Source organism: Mustela nivalis, assembly GCF_964662115.1.
Source record: "Mustela nivalis genome assembly, chromosome: 2".
In the NCBI taxonomy this organism is placed as follows: domain Eukaryota; kingdom Metazoa; phylum Chordata; class Mammalia; order Carnivora; family Mustelidae; genus Mustela; species Mustela nivalis.
The window spans coordinates 97,279,798-97,305,647 of NC_139021.1; the positions used below are offsets into that span (position 1 = coordinate 97,279,798).

The 25,850-nt window shown below is 41.2% G+C and overlaps 1 protein-coding gene across 1 annotated transcript in view; it reads right to left on the reverse strand.

Annotated features, from left to right (window-relative positions):
• Nucleotides 1-25,850, reverse strand: part of PCNX2 (pecanex 2) — a 285,897-nt gene that overhangs the window by 83,200 nt on the left and 176,847 nt on the right. Inside the window, exon 22 of the mRNA XM_082718946.1 lies at nucleotides 2,480-2,588. Coding sequence (XP_082575072.1) covers nucleotides 2,480-2,588 — 109 coding nt within the window. The remainder of the gene's footprint in view (nucleotides 1-2,479; nucleotides 2,589-25,850) is intronic.

Sequence of the window (25,850 nt, forward strand, 5' to 3'; positions counted from 1 at the left end):
TCCTACATGGTCTGTACACATAGTTGTCTCTCCCTGGAGGTTACCAGCTCAGACACTAAGAGAGGCTACCAGGGGAGAGATGTGCGAGTACTGGAAAAAGCAATTTACTAAACAGTGCCCCGCTGGCCTGAACGCTAATTCACTTCCAAAATGGAGCAAATTAGTCCCTTCCTGATGCCAGGATTGAACCCACAGCTTCTTAATAGAGTGATAAAATAATTAACATTTCAGAATTAGTCAGGATCCAGGCCTGGTGCTTAAGAATCTCAGCACACACACCCGGTTTTCTAAAAGATTTCTCTCATTGTATTCAGAATGGTACAATATTGGTTTCCAGATAACCCGTATCTACCTTTACAACTAGTCAAGGATGGGAAGGTGTCCTGGGATAAGGGGGGAGGGGGTGACAGGTCCTGTCAGCTGTCACAAGACTGCAGTTGTCAGGCTCTAAGGTTACTTGGAAGGCTCTGTATCTTGCGGGGGGGGGGGGTGGATGTCACTATCAGGAGCAGGTTTAGGAACAAAAGCACAGGGACCCATCGAGCGTCCTCAAACAGAGCCACCAAAGGCCCAATGAAATCTACATCTCAGATGTTCACTTTCTTAAGAATGAGTCCGCCCACCAAGAAAACACTTAGATTTAACAAGCGCCGTGTGCCATGTGATGTAGACACTAACGCCGTTTTTATTCTTAGAGATGTTAAGCACCAGATACAAAGTGCTTGTGCGCAAACCAACGCACACCAACAGGTCAGGTAATTGAAAGTTATGGCTCCCAGAAGGGTCCTAACTCAGCTGCGGAACCACAAGGAGTAATTAGCATCGCTGAACTCATCTAACGAGGCATAAACAGGCACAAGAAATGCTACAGATCTGCGTGGGACTGAAGTTAGGATGAAACTGGGATTCATAACTTCGAGTTTCACATTCTTTGTGCAGCTTCTCGACCCCAAATTTGCTTCACCCCATAGTTCTCATTCAGTAAACAGGCTTTCAACTCTAGGTAGGATGCCTGAGATGCACTTCAGAAATAAATACTATCACCTCTCTTTGAGCTTGCTGTCTTTGTTTTAAAGGGCTCTTTAGAAAAACCAAAATTACTGGTATTGTAGAAAATGATTGCAGTTTGAGGGAAAAAGTGGCGGAGGAGCTCTCTCACACTTTGCAGGTTTTTTTCTTCCTTAGCTTGTTCTGCCAAATAACCTTGAAACATTTCAGAAATATCAATGCAGGTCTAAGAATAGGAGCACAGAACACCATGCATTGTAAGGCCAGCTCCTGGTATGCTTGAAAGATGCTTGGAGAAGGGCACTGTTAAAAGCCTAGAATATGTTATCCTTTAACGATTACCCCACATATGTTTCCCTGCCTGTTCACGAAGTCCAGGTCCCGGAGACTGCTCGTGAGTCGTCTTAATGAGCCCTGTATGGACATTGTATGGAAGGAAGTTCTAGAACTGGGGGTCACACACGCCAGAGGGTAAGGATCCCAGGCAGGCTTTTGAAGATGAACACTCCAGGATCCACGCCCTGAAACATGATTTTAGAATTATGTGCTGGGCTCAGGGATTTCGTTATTTAACAAGCTCCTTTAGGAACTCCGAAATAAGTAATTCCCGAAGTGCATCGTGGAAAGCACACATTTAGAAAGTATAAATGAGGTGGGAAGGAAAACCTTTGAGGGCAAATTTGAGGCCTCAGTCTAGGCTATTTTTGTCTAATCTCTCTCTCTTCAAGCATATTGTTTCTTTTTATTAATCTCTCTCTCCTTAGGCACACACCCTACATACAATTTCGCTATCTGTGTCAAAGGGATCTCTCCAAGGAGGGTCTCAAGATTGTTTTGAAGTAAATAAAAACTAATTATCATTATGGAAACACTTAAAAGCAGACAAAGCAACCAAATGAATGTACGAATGGTAAAACTAAGGTTCTTGGCTAAGAGCAGCTACAAAACGAAACCATCTATTAGTTCTCTCATCTTTAGAAGACTTTGGGTAATTCTATGTGTATCTAATTCTGAGTTTTGAATATTACTCAAGTATGTGATTACCAAGCTCTATCCTAAGATGGTGTTAGATAATCTATTACAGTCTATCAGAGCCATCAGCCCTATCCACTGTGTTTAATAATAGCAGACTGAATTACACTATTTTGCCCTGAGTCACCTGAACCATTTAAGCAGTAACTTTCCATTTAAGAGAGGATAAACTTAATGCAGATCTGGGCGTGGGAAATGGAAGAATAAGAGAAAAATAAAGTAATCCTGGCGAGGCATTAGGAAGCAGGAGGGGTTCAAAATTAAGCAATGACTTCGAAAGCTAAGTGGCCCAAGGGGAATCTGAAGTGCCTCCCTGGGTCCCGTTAAAATGTAATCTTAAAGTCTTGCAAATCTTTTCATTGCCAGGGCTCCGTGGAAAGCATGCTTCCGTAAACTGTGACTCCCGGCTCACTGATGAAAACGGAAGCACAAAGGATACGAGGGATGGCAAAGAGCTGAGCAAACACGTGAAATGAAGACCCCCAGGCCATCTGCCACGGAGCCACGTAGGTCAGGACGAACTGCAACTTGTGAAGCAGGTCCCCGAGCTGAAAGCAGAAGAAGGAAAAGATTCATCAGAGAAGAGCACCGACACCCGGGGTGGTGGCCGAGTCAAGGTCACTTACAGGGGGGAGGGGCAGTCCGAGCCGTTGCTCCCCCTCTTGCTCTTACCGTCCCTTGTCCTACAGGCAAGGCAGCCATATTGGGAAAATTTAAAACAGCATCAAGATGATCTGAGGGGTTCCCGTCCCCAGGTTAATGACTCCAGCCAACGGGTGAGTCTCTTGCCTCTCTTGGAGTTTGCTCTTCCTGCCTTCGGATTGGGGCTTTTAGGGGAGAGTCATATAGAAACCCGTCATCATGGCCATTGTTCAACTTAGTGCCCTTCAGCAGCTCTTGACCAAGAAAAGAGCTCTGTGCCATTGAAATGCCAGGTATAAGGCGTTTCAGGAAGCCAAGCTGGGCTACCGAAGCTGCTGCGTTCGCTCCATGAGGCGGACGAGAATGAGTGGGCCAGGCCGGGGCCCTCTGCTCTGTGCTCCGCACAGACCGATGACCCCCGATGCGGAACCCATGGCTGTCACTTCCATGCGCAGTGAGCATCCTCCCCAGATTCCACGTACACACACTAGCTATGCCTCCTGGAAACTTCCAGCACAACGTGTTTGCTCCTAGACTGGTGAGCATGCAGGGTCATAAAAATACATTCCTCAAGGCCAGGATGTGAAAAGAGAACAAATGCAATTCTTTCTTTCTTTCTTTCTTTCTTTCTTTCTTTCTTTCTTTCTTTCTTTTTTAAGATTTTATTTATCTGTGAGAGAGAGAGCACAAGCAGGGGGGAGCAGCAGGCAGAGGGAGAAACAAGCAGAGGGAGAAGGAGGCTCCCAGCTGAGCAAGGAGCCCGATGCGGGACTCGATCCGAGCTGAAGACAGATGCTTAGCTGACTGAGCCACCCAGGCGTCCCCAAGTGAAATTCTTAATTAGGCCAACAGGTGTTAAACGCAGGACAACAGAAGACCACCATGAAAAGAAGGTGAAGATGGGAAGCAGGGTCATTAAGGGCCATTCTTTGCACATCTAGGATGCCCCCACCACACAGGAACTTAATCTCCTCCCCAAGTCCCACCATGGGGCGCCCGGGTGGCTCAGTGGGTTAAAGCCTCTGCCTTCGGCACAGGTCATGATCCCAGGGTCCTGGGATCGAGCCCCACATCAGGCTTTCTGCTCAGCAGGGAGCCTGCTTCCTCCTCTCTCTCTACCTCTCTGACTACTTGTGATCTCTGTCTGTCATATAAATAAATAAAATCTTAAACAAACAGACAAAAAGAATAGGAGTCTGGGAAAGAAACACTGACGTCTGGTTCTCGCTGGTAACTTTTCACTATCTTCACTCCTGCTCACGTGCATTGGCCTCAGAGGGCTGAGTGCAACTGGCTTCCAAATTCTTTCAGAAAGTCGCTCTTAGTTCTACCTGGGGTCGGTTCAAGCTTCTGGAATCCATTCTGGATGGGACTGCCAGCTCCCAGTGCCTTAGACAGTCTATCAGTTGACAGTATAGTAGTTTATACTGTTACGTCTGCTCAAGGTCACATCTCCTAGGTTCACAGACTAAAACAGTCTTCTCCCTACGACCTGATTTTTCCACCAGTCAGCAGGTGACTTGTACAGACTGAGAGACAATCCTAACACAGACTCAAACCCTTGACTCACTTCTCTTAAGACCAAGTGTTTTCTTTAAAGCCCAAGATCATTTCCTTTCATGCCCGTCATGAACCCAATGAGAAAAGGAACCGGCAGATCACCAAAAGTGAATTTAACACGTGACACTGAATTATAACAAAAGCCAAAGTCCTGAGAAGTGATGCCAAGCTCTCTTGCATTCAGTGGCGCAGTGACACCTAACTGAATGCACACAAAATCCCTCTGAATCGGAAACCCTCTGGTCGCTCCACTGTCAAGTCTAGGTATTCAGAATAAACCCTGTGACTTGTGCCTAGGTGAAAACTACGGGCCCGAACAAGATTCCCATATGTGACGCGTGGCCCCCCAAATACCGGACCCGTGAATTGGGGGTTATGGAGAGTTAGCCCCAGAGGATTTTCCATGTATGACTATATCCTGGGAGGCTTTTAAGCCATCTTGTGAAAAGCTGGTAAGTAGGTCAGGCATAGCAACTACAATCAGACAGGAGCCTTAGGGAAAGCTCATCTGCAAGTTTAAAGCTCTAAGTGAAACGTGGCTGCATTATGATTTGATGAATCTATTACAATTATTTTTTGCTTAGCACCACGAGTGGTATTTACATATAAGCAAAACCAGTCATCAGGCACGTGCACTCTCGCACTCTAATTGCTGCTGAGACCCCAGGTATCTTTGTTCTTTTTCTGTGTCGATGCCTCAGCTTTTTCATAAACATCGTGCAGAATAAAATACAAGTTTTGTGAAAGATTTTCAATCTGAGGCTCAGAAAATAGACGGGGCTGTTCTCACTGAAGAAGCCCGCACTCCTGAATGCCAGTTCTTTGCACGTCTAGGATGCCCCCACCGCACAGGAACTTAATCTCCTCCCCAAGTCCCACCATAAAAGGGCTATGCTCTGTGGCAGGTGTCAATGCGGTATGATGTTTAAGAGCATGGGCTTGAGGACAGGCTGCCTAAGCATGAACCCCAGCTGGCATCGGCCACAGGGATGATAACAGTACTTCCTCACAGTGTTCTGAGAATCAAGTGACATCGTCTTTCTTCAGAACTTAAACGAGCACCTGACAATTATAAACGTAATATGAGAATCAGACACACAGACATTGGAACAAGTAGAGGTTGTCTTTTGAGGATGTACTTAACTCGCAATCAGGAAATCCTAGAGCCCCCCCCCCCCCGCCCCGCTGCCCCTTTAAAGCAATGGAAACTTAACCAAGTCTAGGTCCTCCTGGTTTCCAGAAGAGGAAAGGAGACTCGGCGGGGGGGGGGGGGGGGGGGGGAGGTGGTGGTGCTGCTGGCTGAGGTCAGAGAGTGAGTCCCTGGCCCCTATGAAACCAGTGAGCAAAGTGCTTGCCTGGCAGTAGGTATTTCTACCCCAAATCTTACCAGTGTCTCCTTGAGGCTAGGAGCCCTTCTTAAAGACAGCAGCAGGAAAACATGCCTGACATGCAGCAGCAAAGGACAGCAACTCCTCTACCTAGGCCTTCCTGCTGACAGGCAAGGGACAGGGTCCCAAGCATGGACATGACAAATGTGGCTGCAGCCACCAGCAGGGACCACTTCTCCATGCGCTCAGGGACGAAGAGCTCTGATCCATCCCGGAACATTGCGTTCAGTGTATATGCCCAATTAATAAAACATGACACCCCCCAACAAGCCTGGAGACATTCAAGTGGCTCTCAGAAAGGCAGACCTCTTGGTTCCCTGAGTTTCTTGAACACACAGCTCCAGGAAGATAGATACGGCTTACCTCGTTTATTCTTAGAAGTGTGGAGAGGCGCGTTCCAGGTTAAAAAGACCCAGCTTTATATTTTCCCTTCACACTTCGTCCTTCTTTTCAAGAGTGAAATCAAGTGAAAGAATGAAAAATCTGTGGATATTCAAAAGGTGATGCCTAAGCACAAAAGGAAGCCTTCGTGTGGACCATCAATGGAAAGTGCGTATGAAAGGGCACTTGGAGTCCTTGTACACCATTGTGTATAAAATCATGAAGCATTTAAGATGAGATTGATTCAGTGGAAATAACAACATTAACACATTTCTAGGAAGTGCCACATACAGCATAACATTGCACCGAAGCACTTTAAATAAAAATCCCACTTAGATGAGCTATGAAAATACATCTCTATAGACAGTTCAAAGACTCTGTTGTTATGAAGCTTATCTCACTTCTAATGCTCTAATTCCAAGATCCTAAATCTCAGCCCTATGACAGTACAATAAACTTCACAAGTTACCCAAGTAGGACTCTAAGGGAAAACAAAATCATGTGGGCCTTTTCCACTGAAAACACTAGGAAAAGAGTAAATAAGGTCACAGTAGAATAATTCTGGCTATTTCCCAAAGAAAGACACCATAAATAGTCTCACTTCCAATTATCCTTTCAGGGAATATCTTTTCCATTAGGTGTGGACAGTGCTGTTATACCTCTGCAACAATTCACAAACTATGTTAAGAATAATGTTACTAAATAAAGATGATCCAATGCTTTTCCTTGCCAATACATTCTGAAACAAGATGTTGACAAGATAACTCACAATTTATTGGACATTTTGATACTGAACACTATCTTAGGGAGATGCCCATATGCTATTCCATTTGATTAAAGTGGAATTTTCCTTCCCAATCCCAACCACCAGCTTTCCTCCTATGACTCTAACCCTAACCCCTACTGTCTCCCAGATTAGTTGTATCATGTAACTTTTCTTCCTTCTTTTTTTGCTTTCTGCGGTCAGAATCAGCTGATTTCCTTCTCAGAAAGATATGCAGCTTGTGATTATGAATGTGTGAGCGTGAGAGGCATGTAGGACTGAAAGGAGTCCCAGAAACCAGCTGCTGAGTCAAAGATGCAGAGTTCGGGATGAGAGAACACAGAGGGAATAGAGACTCTTGAGTGCTTGGGAAGGAGGTGATGTGAGGAGTAGAAAATTCTTCAAGAAGGAATGGAAAAAGTAAAGCTAGTAACACCTCAAAAGTGGGATACCACCTTTTGGGGGAGGGGAGCACCCTTCTCACAGAATAACAGAAAACAGAAAGCATGATAATTAAGTAGGTGGACATTAGATTTAGAACATAAATATTCTCAAATAAAACCCAAGAAGATGAATTAGAATTTTATAAGTTAAGTAAACATATTCAAGTAGGGTGGGTACAAGGGGTTAGAAGACTGAATTTCAGAAGGTCAGTAACAGATTCTACCTCTGTATACAAGGTGTGTTGGGATTTTATTAAATAGTATACAGTTTAACAAAATATCAATGTGATTCAGGGAGCATGCATAAAGATTACCGCCCCATGGCAAAAATAATAGAAATAATCTAAAAGATGGTAGGGACAAAATGTAATTAATAGCTGAAGTCAAAGGAAGGGAAAACTTCCAATAGAACAAAAAGGGAATTTAAGATGAGAAAGTTAGGGGCACATGGGTGGCTCAGGCGGCTAACATCTGCCTTCAGCTCAGGTCATCATCTTGGGGTCCTACAATGGAGCTCCACATTGCGCTCCCTCCTCAGTGCGGAGGGGCCTACTTCTCACTCTCCCTCTGCCACTCCCCACCCCACTCATGCTCTTTCTCTCAAATAAACAAAACGTTTTTAAAAAAACAAAATAAAATGAGAAAATAAGTCTGAAATGACACTGGAATGACCCTAAGAGGATACAAACATAGATGTGGACTTTAGCAGCCCAAGACATGGATTTTAATGGACTTGAAGGGCTTGTGGCCATGCCCACAAAGAAAAAAAAAAGTGAATTAGAAAAACCCCACCTACCATTGCTGGGAAAAAGCAAAAAACTTTGCTTTCTTCCTAATATAGAATAGAATCTGTCATCCATTATACACCAAAACCTTAGCCATCATAATGTAGAAGAGTGGAATTTAAATTTAAACTACTCCAGAAACATAAAAAAGCCAAGTGGCTGTAAATAAAAAGTAAGGGAGGATGAAAAAACTATCTTGTAAAAATAAATGCGCACACGGTCTTCAAGGATACTTCCACAACCATATTATATAGGTCTCCCACAGATAAAAGAACAATCTCCCACTGAAGATTAGTCCACAACGAAAATTATAAACTATGAAAGGAAAATGAGCAAATGAGAAGAAACCAGTAAATTCAACACAGAAGATAATTAGCATCCCAAGAATTTTGGGTAATACAGTAATATAAAAGAATTAAATAAATAAGTAAAAAGCTGACATAAAAAGTAAATAATACTAAAAGAGTAACATAATATGAAGAATGAACAAATGGAATTGAAAAAGAAATGCCAATTCTAGAAATGAAAAGTGAAGTCATTAAAATAAAAAAAAAAAAAGCGGTGGTTTAAAAGCAAATTAGTTACAGTAAAACAGAAAGTAGAGAAATAGAAGACCTGAGTAAGTTACCTAGAACACAGCACAGAGAGAGAGAAAGATTTTTTTTTTTTTTTAATCTGAAAGGCTAAGAAATACACATGACAGAGTAAGAAGACATGACATATGTCCATTTGGAATTTCAGAAAGTATAGAGAGAAAGAGGAGAGAAAATATTTAAGAGCAAATGACTCAGAATTTCCCAGAACTGAGGAAAACATGAGTCCTTAATTGCAGAAGTATATCAAGTCTTGTAAAGGATAAATAAAAAGAATCCACAAAATGCATAACATCAAAATCAAAGAGAAAAATCTTTCTTACAGATTACATACAAAAAATTTTTGGATAATAACAGATTTCTCATTAGCAAAAATATATGGCAAAAGACAGTGACATAATGTTTTTAAGGTTTTAAGAAAGATGATCAAGTTAGAATTTTGAACAGAACTTCAGTATCATTTAAGTACGAGGTAGAAATGAAGACCTTTTCAAAGACTGAGAGAATTGATTACTCAATAGAACTTTGCAGGAAAAAAAAAATTTAAAAAACGTGCTTCAGGAGGAAGGAAATTTAACCCTGAACGAAGAGGGAACATACGAGAATAATGTTGAGAAAAGAAATGGCTAAAATGTCAGAATCTCAATATTTGGATTAATTAAACAATTAATCACAAAGCTAGTAATTCAACTGAAGTAGAACCAAGTACAGGATGTCATAAATATTTAAGATATGAGAGGGGAATTTGGAGTTAAAATGTTGTCTTTGGATTGTTTGAGAGGAGAGAAGAGATTTTAATTAATTTTCTATGCTAATCAAATGTGCTTATTAATAATTGAAGAGTAACCTCTAAGCCACCAAAGTATTCAATCTCTGAGGTGTGTCACAATCACCCAGAGAGCTTGTAAAACAAAGACCCTGGTTCCCACCTGCAGAGCCCAAGAATAACTTCCCCTATGATGCTGATGCTGCCTATCTGGGAACCACACATTGAGACTCACTGCACTAAAGGACCAGAATCAGAATATTCAATTTCCAAAGCACTGGAGGAAAAGGGAATTTCTAAAAAGTCCATTCCATTCAATAGAAGGCCAGAAAGAAGGGGTAATGGGACAAAGAAGCACACATATGAAGCAAAAAATGGGAAAGAAAAAAAGTGCAAACATATCAGTAATCACAGTAAAGGTAAATGGATAAAATTTACCTATTAAAATATAAAGATTCTCAGTATGCTCAGTATTAATACAGATTCTCTGTATTAAAAAGAAGTCTTGGGTGCCTGGGTGGCTCAGTTGGTTAGGCGACTGCCTTCAGCTCAGGTCATGGTCCCAGAGTCCCAAGATCGGGTCCCGCATTGGGCTCCCAGCTCCATGGGGAGTCTGCTTCTCTCTCTGACCTTCTCCTCGCTCATGCTCTCTCTCACATGAATGAAATATTTAAAATAAAAATTAAAATAAAAATAAAATAAGAAGTCTTGCTAGATGCTTTTATAAGAAATATTAAAATGACTTAGAAAGTTTTAAGTAAAAGGGTGAAAAAAAAAGATGCCAGATATATTCCAAACAAAAGAAAGCTTGCTTATCTATATTAATACTAGACAAAATTGATTTTCACTCAAAAAAAGGATAAAAATCAGTACATCGTGATAAAGGGAAGAGTCATGAGGAAGATGACACGATTGGAATCTACGCACTTAGCTAAATAGTTTCAAAATATCTAAAGTCAAAGTGAACAGAATTACAAGGTAGGATTACAAATCTGCCATGAGAGGTGGAGTTTAGGACACGCATCTCAGAAAATAATAGCTTAAAAGACGTTAAATAAATAAGCATAGAAAACATTTGGCCAATAGAATTCATAAGCTTTGTCTAAGAGATATATGTATTAGAATCCTGCAGTCAACCAAAAGAGAATAAAATGTTGAAGCATATATACATTTATAAGAACTGATAACTTACGGATAAGAAGTCTTAAGCAATGCTAAAACTTAATACCATGCAAACTTCTTTGCAATCACATTAGGAGTCAATAATAAAATGAACGCAGAATAACAGGAGCAAGTATCACAAACTTTGCATTTAAGTATATTCTCAACAAATATGATACTGCATTAAATAAAAATGATAACATTTAGAAAATATTTAAAAATGAATAAAAATAAGGGGTTCCTGTGTGGTTGAGCATCTGACTCGTGGTTTCAGCTTAGGTCATGATGGCAGGGTCATGGGATTGAGCCCTGGACTTGGGCTCCAAGCTCAGCGTGGAGCCTGCTCAAGATTCTCTCCTTCTCCTCCTGCCCACCCCTCTCTGTTTCTCTCTTCAAATAAATTTTAATTAAATGTTTTTTTTTAAAGATTTTATTTATTTATTTGACAGAGAGAAATCACAAGTAGTCGGAGAGGCAGGCAGAGAGAGAGGGGGAAGCAGGCTCCCTGCTGAGCAGAAAGCCCGATGCGGGACTCGATCCCAGGACCCTGAGATAATGACCTGAGCCGAAGGCAGCAGCTTAACCCACTGAGCCACCCAGGTGCCCCTAATTAAATGTTTTTTAAAAATGAATTACAATAAAAAGCAGTAGTACCAATCATAACAGGTGGGACTCAGCTAAAGCACTTTGTAGAGGAAAAAATATAGCCTTAAAATGTGCATCTTAGAAAAACTTCACAGTTTATATTGGGAGGCTATTTTTAATATAAAAAATGAACAAGAATATGGTAAGAAAGGAAAATATAGATGTTCTTATCTATTAATATAAATGCAGAACTCCTTAATAAAGTATTTTCAAAATAAATCTATAAATGTATAAAAGTAACCATGATTAAATTTGGTTAATCTCATAATGGTTTAATACTAGAAGTAGGTCAATATAATTCACAAAATGAAAAAAAGTAAAAGAAGAAAACTCATACAACGCTCAATTCATACAGGAAGGATGTGGAAAATAAATTCAACACTCATTGAAACAAATCTCCTCCAATCTAGAAATAAAAGACTTCTTCTTAAACCTAATAAAGGATATCCATGCCATATCACATTCAATGCCATATTTAGTAGTAAAATATTAAATATCAGAATTATTCAGGCAAGAGGTGTCAATCAAGCCTTATGAATATGACTAGCCTCTACCAGAAAAGTGAAAGTAGAACCATTAAGGGAGACTAAAGTCTAGGGAAGGAAGAAAAAGGAACCTGGAGCAATAATTTATAGTTTATCACCTGTGAAGTGCAGTTTGGAAAAAGGAAACTGAGAGAAACGGGGATGATGGCAGATGAGAGTACCCAGCAGGGGGCAGCTATTTAGGCAAATGCATGTGCAGCTAATAACAGAAAATGCAACACGCCCTCATGCTTTGATTAGCTGACCTTATGCCACCGGACAAATTCAGACCCCTAGGAGAACACGACAGAAAATATCAGTTACGTTCGTACTTCATAACTGCTCATTAGTGTGTCCACAAATGCAAATGAAGTCACCCTTGCACAGTGAAATTTATAATCTACCAAGAGCTGTGAATGCACAAAAACTAAAAGGTCGTTTCAAGATCCCTGAGTACTAGGAATTAAATGGAACCCAGCCTCTCTGGGAGTGTTTCCAGCAGGGGTGTAGTCTCTGTTATGTGGGGGATGAAGGGTGCATCACTGCGGAAGGAGACAAGGAGGCACTCAAGGTGGAAGAGACAAGAGTGAGAGAGTTACCTTCAGTCTCTAAGCAGCCTGTTCACATTGACCTTGGAGTGAAGTAATAGAAACCCTATAGTTTATGCATACATCCTGCCTGCTTTTCCATTCCTTAATCCTTTCAATTCCTTATTTTCAGCTACCTTGATGATGTAGGACAGAGTTTTCCTGCCTTTGTTATGGATTTGATTTACGAAAAGGCAGCTTTCTGGATTTTGTTCTGGGGGACTTCTTCCCTCTTGAAGTTCCTTATAATCCCATGGGTGGCAAATACTGCCTTTAGGAAGAAGGTGCAAAGACCAAGTCCATAAGCCTCTATGAGGACAGACAGTGCTTAGCATTTTAATGAGAGAGGGAAATACTACTATCGCATGCAGTTAAGAGGCAGCTTTTCCTCCAGCGAGTCTGAATGCCCTCCTGCCCATGCCATCCACCACATGCCTCTAGTACATCTCATTTATGTATTCTCCTGAGATCTGATACTTTTGCAAACATTTATCCTCAGTCTAGCTCATGTAGAAATAAAGTGATCCATGCAGTGATGTTCCATACGATGGAAGCCTTCTGCTTTCAGCACTTTTACCTTCAAAATGTACGTCCATTTTGATAAAAATATAATAATAGTCTCACTTAAAAAATACCAAATAGCTCAGATTTGCATAAAGCGTAGGCAAAAAAGTTTCGTTATCCACTTCTTTCTGAATTAACTTCCAGTACAAACCACACAGTTAATGATGGTTGAGGAGTTACCCTTCTTGGCATATTCTACCCATGCATATGTACAAATGTGTGTGTGTGTATGTGTGTGTATTTTTTTTATTTAAACTAGATTACCAGTATATACTCCTCTGAAACTTGATGTTTCTTTTTTTTTTTTTTAACTTATTTATTTATTTTAGAGAGAGAGCACAAGCAGGGAGAGGCACTGAGGAAAGAGGAAGACAATCTTCAAGCAGACTCCCCACTGTACACGGAGCCCAACACGGGCTCCTGAGATCATGACCTGAGCCAAAATCAAGATTCAATTCTCAACCAACTGAGAAACCTAGGTGCCCCAGAAACTTGATGTTTCTACCTTATATATCCAACACTGGTACAAACTGCTCTACCTAACCCCTAATTAGCTGGCTAATACTCCATTGTTTGGCTAGACAACCTATTGAATCGTTACACCACTAATAGACATCTAGATTGCAAAAATTAATTTAAAACCACAGCTGAAGAAAATTTCATATGCTTATCTAAGACATCATGCAGAGCCAGTGCAGTGGCTGTTAATTCAATATATTCACCAGACCTTGACCACTGGGGTGGACACATGGTCTGCAAAGGGCTCCCTAGTAATGCACAGAGGGGCATGTCAGACTACAACCCCCCTTCTACTCTGTACATGATAACTGAAGCCAGAGTAAGCAGGATCTGAGATACAGACAAAAAATACACCCCTGCACTAAAGATCTGGCAGAAGGAAATTTGTGCTTAGTTCTAGGCATATAAACTATTTACTTTACTTGCTTGGGTCCTCCACAAGATGTCTAGTTTTCAACAAAAAGAGTATGACATCTACAAAAAGGCAAGAAAAAATATGCTCCAAAAAGACAAATCACAATCCAAGCAAGACTCTTATATGACACTTATATTGGAACTATCTGACAGGAAACTTAAAAGATGATGATATTTTAAGGGCTGTAACAGAAAAAGGTGTACAATATGAAAGAGTAAATGGATTATTTCAGCATAGAGATGGAAACTATATAAGGAAGACTCAAACAGAAATGATGGAAATGGAAACACTGTGACAGAGACACAATGCTTTCAGCAAGCTCATCATACTAACACAATCAAGGGAATGATCGATGAACTTGAGTATAAGTCAACAGAAATGACCTAAACTGAAACACAAAGATAAAACTGAGCCAATTCAAAAAAGAAAATATTCTTACACACACACAAATGGATGAAAGACTGAAATATGAGAACTGAAACCATGAAAATCCTAGGAGAGAACACAAGCAGTAACTTTTCTGACATCAACTATAGCAAATTTTTTCTAGATACTTCTCTGATGCAAGGGAAACCAAAGCAAAAAATAAGCTATTGGGAATATATCAAAATAAAAGCTGCTGCAAAGTAAAGGAAACAATAAAAAAAACTAAAAGGCAATCTATGGAATGGGAATAGATATTTGCAAATGACATATCCAATAAAGGATTAGTATCCAAAATATATAAAGAACTCATAAAATTCAACACCCCAAAACCAAATAATATGATTAAAATATGGGCAGGAGACATGAAGATATATCTCCAAAGGAGACATCCATATGGCCAACAGACACATGAAAAGATGCTCAGCATCACTCATCATCAGGGAAATCCAAATTAATACCACAATGGGACATCACTTCATACTTGTCAGAATGGCTAAACTCAACAAGACAAGAAATAACAGGTATTGGCAAGGATGTGGGGATAAAAGGAACACTCGTGCACTGTTGGTGGGAATGCAAACTGGAACAGCCACTGTGGAAAACAGGGTGGAGTTTCCTCAAAAAGGTAAAAATAGAACTTCTCTACAACCCAGCAATCACACCACTTGGGTATATACCCCAAAAATACAAAAATACTAATTCAAAGAGATACATGAATCCCTATGTTTATTGCAGCAATAGTCAAGATATGGAAGCAGCCTGATTGACTGATGAATGGTTAAAGAAGACATAGTATGTATACATATAATGAAATATTATTCAGCCTTAAAAAAGGACAAAAATCTTGCCACAATGGCATAGATGGAGCCAGAGGGTATAATGAAATAAGTCAGTCAGAGAAAGACAAATACCATGATTTCACTCGTATGTGGAATTTAAGAAACAAAGCACATGAAGAAAGGGGAGAAAAAGAGAGACAAATCAAAAAACGGACTCTCAATAGCAGAGAACAGGCAGATGGTTGTCTGAGAGGAAGGGGTTGGGGGTAGGTTAAATAGACATTGGGGATTAAGGAGTGGCTTGTCGTGATGAGAACCATGTACTGTACAGAACTGTTGAATCACTATATCATACACTTGAAAATAATAGAACACTGAATGTAAACTAACTGGAATTAAAATTAAAAACTAAAAATATGGGGCGCCTGGGTGGCTCAGTGGGTTAAGCCACTGCCTTTGGCTCAGGTCATGATCTCAGGGTCTTGGGATCGGGTCCTGCATCGGGCTCTCTGCTCAGCAGGGAGCCTGCTTCCCTCTCTCTCTCTGCCTGCCTCTCTGCCTCCTTGTGACCTCTGTCTGTCAAATAAACAAAATCTTAAAAAAAAAATTTTTTTTTTCAGTGAGGAGAGTCCAGCACTGTCACTGCTCCTGAATTCTCTGAAGCCACTCTGATAGGTTTTGTGTGCCCTGGACACACATCCTTTCGCCATTCCTGTGAAGACTGACCAGCAGTGGCTCTTCAGTGCTCTGGCTTCATGAAGGCACATCACCACTGCCCTGACGGGAGGACGGCAACACTGGGCCGGCGAGCAGCCTCCTTCAGGAGAGAAAGCTGTGAACTTAAAAAAAGAGAAAGAAAAAAAAATGGGAGCGGACACCTGGGTGGCTCAGTCTGTTAAGCATCTGCCTTTGGCTCAGGTTATGATTCCAGTGTCCCAGGACTGAGTCCCACCTCGGTCTCCCTGCTTAGTGGGGAGTCTGCTTCTCCCTCTGATCCTCTCCCTATCGTTTTCCCCCCAACCTCTCTCTCTCTCGCAAAAATAAATAAATAATACAATTAAAAAATGGGAGCCTGTAAATACTTCTTTAACACATTAACAGGGATGCACTTAGCTATATAGATCTTTGAACATTATTAAGTCCATGTATTTTTTATAGTATACCTTTATGGGAGATTATAAGAAGCCTGAAGGGGAAAAAAAGGTGTGACTTGTGCATAACAGGCTTGAGGCCCCAAAGAGGGAGGAAAAACCGATCCTTACTTTGAAGGTAGAGGTTGAGTTGCTGCTAGCATTTATTTCAGCCCTACATCCCTTCCCCGGAAATAAATTATAGTAACTTGCATGGTTTGAGTTAAGGGAAACTCGTCCCTTTGATGTGTGGGTGATGTACTGGGGAGGGGAAGACAAGAAAGTTGATGTGTTAGGCTATAAATCTCAACTAAAGGATGTCTGGGACTGTTCAGGTACCTCCCAGCTGTGACATGACACAGTTAAGAGCTGGCCGGTTGGATAACAACAGCTTGTCGCCCCTGAGAGAGATCTACAGTATAGCTGGGTTGTGATTTACCCCCCACTTTGCAAGAGGTGCTCAGCTGACTCGAGAGCACAAAGCAAACCACTGACAGCAGAGAAGCCAGTCCTGCTGGCCATGTGTTCAGCTCAACAGATTTATAGGAAGCCAAAAAAATAAAGACACATACCATGAAAAGCCTGAGGAGAGAACTCTACGTGACCCACATGCTCAGTCTAAAACCTGCCCTCCTTCCTCATACCCCCCGGCCTCTGCTCTGTGAATCATCATCTCCCTAGAATAATAAGATGTCATCCAATCACCACATCCAAGCTGAGACTTCATTTTTCAAAAAAAGCAGTTTTCCCAACTCTCAGCTCTCAACTGATTTCCATTTATACGTGTTGAGTGATCACTCTGACCGGGCATTTTGTCAGATGTTGCAGGAAGCAGGAAACAAATAAGAATACCCATGGTCCCACCATTTGAGGAGTTTCCAGTCGCTCTGGGAACACGAGCACCTCGGGCCGTATTCTGTTTCTAGATGCAGTGCATGGCTTGTGAAATTTTTCTCCTGCACCGTCCCAAGTGGTAACAAGTGACCATGGATCCCTGAGAGCCTGGGAGGTGGGCTGTGTTTCTGAGGTGGCTTTATCAACCTCCTACAAACCGTTCTGTACTCCTGTCCTTGGGCAGAGTGGGACCGAGTTCAAGTCACCCGCAGAGAGAGGGACTTTGGCTAAATTACCCAGTAGCCAGTGCACGGGAGAAACATTCACCATCACACAGAGGTTTACAGCTCACTCCTGTGCACTTGGCCCTGATCTGGAAATTGGGACACATCGGTACACAAAACAGGCAAAGATTTTTCACGCTCGTGGAATTTACATTGTAGCGGAAGGGACACTAAAAGCGTAAGTTAGTCAGTGAGGGAGCATGTTCAGAGGTGGTGAATGCTGTCAGTAGTCAGGGTAGGTCTGATTCGAGAAGGGGAAATCCCAGCCCAGCCAGGAAGGAGCTGACGGGGGGAGTCCAGGGGACATGTGGGGAGAAGCATTTTTAGGCTGAAGCGAGAGCCAGAGCAAGAGGCCCTATATGGGAGCATGCTTCGCACCACTCCTGTGGAGGAATGCTAAGGAGAGCTGGGGTAAACAGGAAGAGAAGAGGACAGGAGGCGAGAACAGCGAAGGGGACGCAGCTGGTATCGGTCAGTGGGTCTGTGTAAGGGACCTGACCTTTGCTCTCTGTGAAACGGGGAGCCGTGTCAGACTTCTCAGCAGGGGCAAGATCCAGTTTGTGTTTTAGAAGAAAAACTCGAGGGACTTCTAGTTTTAGCTCCACCATGAAAAAATATGGAGAGGTGTTATTTCCACTTTTGCATAAGAAAAAGCAAAATGGACAGAGTATCAATATTTCTTAGAGCTATCAGACAACTGATGTCCCAGCGAGAGCTGCCTCTCTGGAAGGCTCGATGCGACCTGCTCATATGGGGCAGAAGCTGCTGAAGCCATGAACTGGTAGGGACACCTAAACAGTTATTCTAGCAAACTCCTAGAGGCTGAGTGTGGAGTAGCACAAAATTTAGAAGCCCCTGGGCACCACAGTCTTAGGGGGCCCTCCACACTTCCATACCCTAGAAACCCCAGCCATTTCTCATGGTGAAGAGCCAAGAGAGATCTCCCCACGGGCCTGGAAGGGGGGCAGAAATTAACCACTGTGAAACCCAGTGGCCCACCACGAAGTGTGAAGAGCTTTGCCCGAGCCTTATTTTGGCTAGGGGAAGGGAATTCCTCCCCTTCTAGCTTACCCCACCTAAACAAGGAAAAAACGGTAACAGAGCCAGGGCTTTAAGGAAACAGAGCAAGAATGCTACTCCCGGCAAAGGGAGTAGAGTGCATGGGGAGAAAAAAGCTATACCATTCTGGAAACACTTATGAAGATCCCAGTCCTGACACACAGGCCCAATAAAAGACCAAGATTTAACTGGAAAATAACAGACCATTGCTCCTACCCCATGCCTTACCAGTGCACCAACAAAGATCTGGTAATAGTAACACTAGGATACAGCTAGTGTTACAGACACAACTCTCTCTGAGGAGGAGTTTTTAGGGAAGCCAAAAATCAAGAGGAGACGGAAACAAGGACATTAGAAAAACTTGAAGCCTCTGGGACCTATAGTTAGAGCAGACATTAAACACAGTCCCTCTTCTAATCAGACTAACAGAAATGCTCACACTGAAGACCTAGTCTCCTCAGTTTCTATTACATACATACAACATATGTATGTATATGTTGTACATATACATACATACAACATGTCCTGATTTCAACAAAAAAATTAAGGGTGTGCCCAACAGCAAAGAGAAACAGTCTGGAGAGGCAAAGCAAGCACCAGAACCAGACTCAGATAGGACACGGATGTTGGAATGACCACACAGGGAATCAAAAATAACTATGATTAATATGCCTGTAACTTCATTTGAAAAGCAGGTAGCATGCAAGAACAGATGTGTAATGTAATCAAAGAAATGGAAACTTTAAGAAAGGGTCAAAAGAAAATGTTAGAAATAAAAACACTGTAACAGTAACAAGGAACGCCTTTACTGGGCTCATCAAGAGACAGGACATGGTCAAGCAAAAAAATCAGTGAGTTTGAAGATATGTCGATATAAAGATCTCTAACTGAAATGGGAACAGAAAAAAAAAAAAAAAGAAACAAAAATATCCAAGAACTACAGGACAGTAAGGAAAGTTGTGACATATGCATAAATGTAACACCAGAGAAAGAAGAAAGAGCAGAATCTGTATTTAAATAACAGCCAAGAACTTTTGAAATTAATGACAGACATGGAAAAACACAAACCCAGGAAACTGAGAGTTCTAAGCAAGACTGAACACACACACACACACACACACACACACACACACACACACCCCTAAGCTTCAGAAAGCCAAAAAAGAGGAAAATCTTGAAACTCCAAAGGAAAAAACACCTTGCCTATAGAGGAACAAAGCAATTGAAGCAGATTTCTCATTAGAAATTATGCAAGCATGGAGAAAGTGGAGTGAACTCTTTATTAGAGTGTTGATGGAAAAAAATCCTGCCAACCTGGAACTCTACAGCCTACAAAATTGTTTTCTAAAATTGAAGGGGAAAGAAAATTAAGATTTTGTAGAAAAAAACTGAGGAAATCCATTACTAGGTGACCTTCCCTGCAAGAAATGTTCAAAGTTCTTCATGCTGAAGGAAAATGATATGGGTCAGAAACTTAAATCTATATAAAGAAAGAAGATCAGAAAAGAATAAGTGAAGGTAAAAGAAAATATTTATTATTCTAATTTTCAATTGATATGAAATACGACTTTTTGTTTAAAGAAATAATAGGAATAATGTACTGGGTGATTTTAAAATATGAATAAATAAATTAATAACTTCCATGTCAGAGGAATAGAGGGAGAAATTGAAAATACTCTGATAAAAGGTATCTGGGTTAGAAAATGAAGCAGCATAGCGCTTTTTGATGATGGATTTAGGGTAGCTTAAAATATACATTGTAGGCTTCTACTTCAGAGAATAGGAAGAACACATCTTTCCATTATATTTCAGTTAAATATAACTGAAAATGTTAGAAATGGTTTATTAAATGAACGTAAGAAGATTCTGGACATTGGAGAGAAAAGGGGAGATAAGCTAAAGACCCCAGGATCTGGGGAAAACAATGGTAGTGAGTTTCCTGGATTTTCTTTTGACCATGTATTTCAGAGTTAGACTTCAGCAAGCCAGCAACTTGGAAATGGCAAGAAGCATAGACAAAAAAATCCAAAATAAAAATAAAAACAAATTCTGCTTTCTCTAATTGAATGACCAGAAAACAGGAAGCCTAGTAGGACAGAAAACTTTAATAAATAACCTCTCTATTCCAGCTGAACACGACAGATCTGAAAAACACACTATTAGTAGAATTAAAAGAAAAGCCCAGAAAGCATGTAAATAATAAAGGACTTGTATCCACAGTATGCAAAAAACTCTTAGCAATAGAAAATAAACCAATTTAAAAATGGGCAAAAAAAATCTGGACGCTTCAATAGAGAAGATATATAGTCAGCATGTCTTTAGGGAAATGAAAATTAAAATGAGAGAGCACTGTAAATATCTACTAGAATTGCTAAATTCCTAATTGCTAAATTGCTGAATTGCTAAAATCCAAAAAATTTTGGTGAGGTGAAGGAACAACAGGAACCTTGTGGCAACAATGCAGAACAACAGACAACACTTTGGAAGATAATTTGTTGGTGTTATAAAAAGCTAAACTTGCTTTTATACCATTTAGCAATCAGGTATTTATCCCACCTAATAGAAAATTCTGTCTACACAAGACCTGAAGACAAATGTTCATAGCAGCTTTATTCATAATGATCAAAAACGAGCAATGACCAAGATTTCTTTCAATAAGTGAATGGGTAAACACAATGGAATACTATTCAGTGATAAAAATGGATGAGCTGTCAAGCCAGAGCCATGCAAAGACACAGATAAAATCAGTAATGTATACTGCTAAGTGGAAGAAACCCATCCAAAAAGGTGTATGATTCCAGTTACATGACATGTTGGAACAGGCAAAATGAAAGCAGGGATAAATAAATACAACACTGGTTGCAGAGTTTGGGGAAGGGGAGGAAGGACTGAATAATTGAAGCAGGGGAAATTTTTTAGGGCAATTGAACTATTTTGTAAGATACTCTAATAATGTATGCATGCCACTATACATTTGTTAAATTCCATAGAAATGTATAATGTGAGAAAATGTAACGTATGCAAATTTTAAAAAATATCATCTAGGAGGGGCGCCTGGGTGGCTCAGTGAGTTAAAGCCTCTGCCTTCAGCTCAGGTCATGATCCCAAGGTCCTGGGATCGAGCCCCGCATTGGGCTCTCTGCTCAGCAAGGAGCCTGCTTCCACCTCTTTCTCTGCCTGCCTCTCGGCCTACTTGTGATCTCTGTCAAATAGATAGATAGAATCTTAAAAAAAAAAATCATCTAGGAGACTGGGGGACCCCCAAGTGGAATGCAATGTAGCTGTTTTACAAATAAAGGAAACAACCTCACTAAGGGAGGTGGAGGTAGAAGGTGCGGACTCAAGTGCCTCTGAAAATGAGTGGAATCCGGAAGACTAAAGGCAAAAAGGAACAGCATTGCCCACAAGCACTGTGTTCTAGGTGATAAGGTTGTTTCCCGTGGGATGCAGGTTAACCATTTTGAAACTAATACACAGGCACACTAGAAGTGAACAGTTAAGTAATGGATGACAGATGACAGAGGCCAGGTTTCTCACTGATGGAATGGGAAGTAACAGTAAGCCAGAGAAACTGGCCAGAATGATCCCTTTGGTCATAGATTCGATCTGGAGATACCAGTACACACTCATGTTTAGCTTAATGTAGGTACAAGGGGTTACATACAGGGTTATCTCTAGATGTGTGTATATATATGAGTATACACACACATATTTCCTGGCTCTATTGGCTGAGAGTGCCTGGAATCAATGACACTCAAGGATCAAGGACACACCTCGAGTCCAGATTTTGGTTTCTAAATACCATTCTCTAATAAAAGGAAGCAGGACTCCCTTGGAGAAATGGAACATTTTAGGACTGGGGCCGGAAATATGCAAGACACACCTAGAACATCTTATAGTGCCAGTAGGTAAGAAACTGTTAAAACACACACACACACACACACACACAGGAATGGGGCTATGTCAAAGGGACACAAAAGTCAACTGAAAGAGCTTCAAAGAACAAAAGGAGCAACAAGATGAGTAAAGTAATATTGTATTATTAACCAACATGAGAAATAAATATATACAAATCCACACTGATATAAAAACTAGGTAGACAGATGACAGATAGACAAATATCTCTTATGCAGAAAAATAAAAAAATTTTCAAAATAAATCAAATAATTTATTATTGCTTCCGTTCCCATCAAGGAAGTAGCACATAACTTCCTACTCTTCAAGTGTAGGAAGCACCACACATAGTGCTTTTTCCTCCAAAGAATACAATCTAGAAAGATTCACAAAAGGGCAACTTTACAGTGGAAAAACCTTGGCCAGGTGATGAAGGTCAACATCACCAGGGATAAGGCATGCTCCTAGCATAAATCCTTGAAACGATGTGATGAGAATGGCCTCGTACCTCCGTCATCCTCCTTCCCCAAAGCTGTAACTCCAGTCTTATCAACAGAAAAGCATCACACAGACTGTACCAGAGAGATATCTTACAAAATACCTGCCCAATATGCCTCAAAAGTGCTAACTTCAAAAACAAAACAGCAGCATTCTACTGCCGAGAGGAGCCTAAGGAGACAAGGCAACTAAATGCAGTAAGATATTCTGGGTGGAACTGACAAGGGACATAGAAAAACTAAGGAAATGTGATGAAGTATGGACTTCTGTTGATAGTAACAGACCAACTTTGGTACCTCACCTGGGACAAATGTAGTATACCAACATAAAATGTGAGTAATAGAGGAAACAGAGCATGGGGTGTGTGGGAACTCTGTACTATCTTTACATCTTCTCCACGAATCTAAAATTTCTGAAATAAGTTGACATAAAACAAACTCCTCTGATGCCCTCTGCTGAGAACAGGCCAAGGCAGTGGGGACAGAGGCAGGAAGGTCTGTTGGAAGGCTACAGCCGGAACACGGGGTGGGGACACTTGCACCAAAGTGGTGGCAGCAGCGGGCGGAGAAAACTGAAAGGTGCTGGGTGTGTTTCCAAAGGCTGATCTCTGAGCAATCAGAATTTTAGAGTGCTTGAGTAGGAAACTTAACTCCTTGCTGTATGTAGATATTCTGTCTCTACAAGGTCATTTCTGCCAAAGCACCTCTGTTCCTTAGGCAGCATACCTAATAGGTGGTACATAATAGTTGCTGAATTAAATCCTCCATGCCGTGTGATGAGATCCTGCATGCCCCCTTCCTTCAGTCTGGGCACAGCACCTCCCAGAACACTGATAACATGCAAATATAACTCCCCCCCTACTTATCTTATCAAAGGACACTTTCTTTTAAATATCCACCTAATTGGGGTGCCTGGTTGGCAATGTGGGTTAAGTATCCAACTCCTGGTTTTGCCTCAGGTCATGGTCTCAGGGTTGCAATCTCAGGGTCATGAGATCAAGTCCCATGTTGGGCTCTGTGCTGGACGTGGAACCTACTTAAGATTCTCTCTCTCCCTCTTCCTCTGCCCCTCCCCCCAACATGCGTGTGCATGTGTTTGCTCACTCTCTCTCAAATAAATAATAAATAAGATCCACCTAAATAACTTTCAGACTGATTGATATTTACATCTGCACTGTAAAACTTACTGATGAATCCCACAACCCACAGAACACTGAAGGCCAGTAATGTTTGTTTTTAGGCCAGTAAGATATTTTTAATTCCTTTTTATTACACTCCTGATCAATCCCACCATTGAGCTGAATGCTTAGCAGAAGGTGTTATGCTGTCTACATCAGTTTTACCTGTTGGCATAATGGATTTTTACTCAATTAAATATTGTATAAGCTGATTCAGTGTAAGTACAAACACTGTGAGTACAGACGGAAGACTGGGGTTTCTATTACAGCCAAGTTGAATGCTGATGATGTGAGGAAGACATCGCTAAAAATACTGTGGCAGACTTAGGTATGAAATGAGAAGAGATCTGGGAACAAAGAAAATGTGAACTGTTCTCAGACTGTTTCACAGGTAACTTTCCTTTCTCGTTGTAAGTAGAATTTTAAAAATCAGAAATGGAAATGGAACACCCTAGAAACCACATACTGGGCATGGCTCATGGAATAAGACCAGAGAGTTCTCATTCTTAGATTCTCACTTAAAGAAAAGTCTTCAAAACACTGGTAATAAGAGTTCACATGTAAGTTTTATGCCATTATAAAATTACCAGAGAGCCATGTAGGTATCATTTATTACAATTTGCTGCTTAAGATTTTCAGTTAGCCAACCAACCACCTGCCAACTTTATTTGAATTTAAAGGTTCTACTGGACTATAAACTTCTTCCCACTCATTCCCTTCTCTTTTTCTCTCTCACCATTTTCTCCTTGTCTATACTTTTAAATGATATCCAGGATCTTATAGGTGATCCAGATAGATTTCCTACAGAAAGCTGCAGAGGATTTGAAAAGTTTTATCACAACAGACTTCATTTCCTTGAAGACAGGACATCGCAGGGCATGAAGAACGCTCCAGGCCTTATGGGCTGATGTTATTATAGGAGTCAGTCTTGTCTAGCAGAGAGGAAACTGTGAGATGACCTTGCTGAAGATTCCAGAGTTATGAAAACGATCAATAAAACTCGACACGTCCCATTTCCTACTTGCTTACCATTCTGTTGTATTTTATCTTGTTTCAAGAGTCCCTCCTCCTACCTCTTTCTTAAATACTCGTCATCCCTTGGTGCACCTGGGTGGCTCAGTTGGTGCACCTGCCTCCAGCTCAGGTCATGACCCCAGGGTCCTGGGATAGAGCCCCGCATTGGGTTCCCTTCTCAGCGAGGAGCCTGCTTCTCCCTCTCCATCTGCCTGCTGCTCCCCCTGCTTGTGCTTTTTCTCTGCATCAAATAAGTAAAATCTTTAAAAGTAAATAAATAAATACGTATGTACATACATACATGCACACTGGTCCTTCCTGCTGGAAGGGATGTAAATCTTTTCCAAGAATTCTCTATTGAGACTATCCACCCAGCAATTCCCATCACGGAATCCATGTTTCTGAGACACTCTTGTGTTTTCTAACACCGGGATGTTAGTCTTGATCATTGTGTGGTTGGATGCAGTAGCATCAGGCACTTCTTGTCTAGCCTTTCTTCCCTCCCTGACTCTTAGACCAAGTCTGGTTAGGACTCAAGGAGGGACAGAAAGTCTAGGCTTCATTAACTAGAGGACACACATACCTCTGGCCATCATCCTTGGTTCATGAATGAGCACATGACACCAAGGGAGTCAATGAGACTCACCCCGAGAACACTGACTGGTTATTAGGAAAGACGCCTTCTCTCCTTTCTGGGATTACTGAGTGTGAGGACACTGTACATCTAGAACTGCTAGTGACCATGATTAGACCATGTGGACAGAGCCAGCCTACGGATGAAGCCAACAGAGGAGAGAAGGGCAGCCAGAATGTGGATGCCAAGGAGAAATAAAAACAGAACTTCAGTGCCATGATTAAAGCCTCGGATCATTCCATCAGTTATGTGAGCTATCAAAATCCCTTTTTTCATTAAGCTGTGTAGATTTCTGGAGTTCACGAATATAGAAGTCCCAACTACCACAGGGGGGAAAAAAAATCT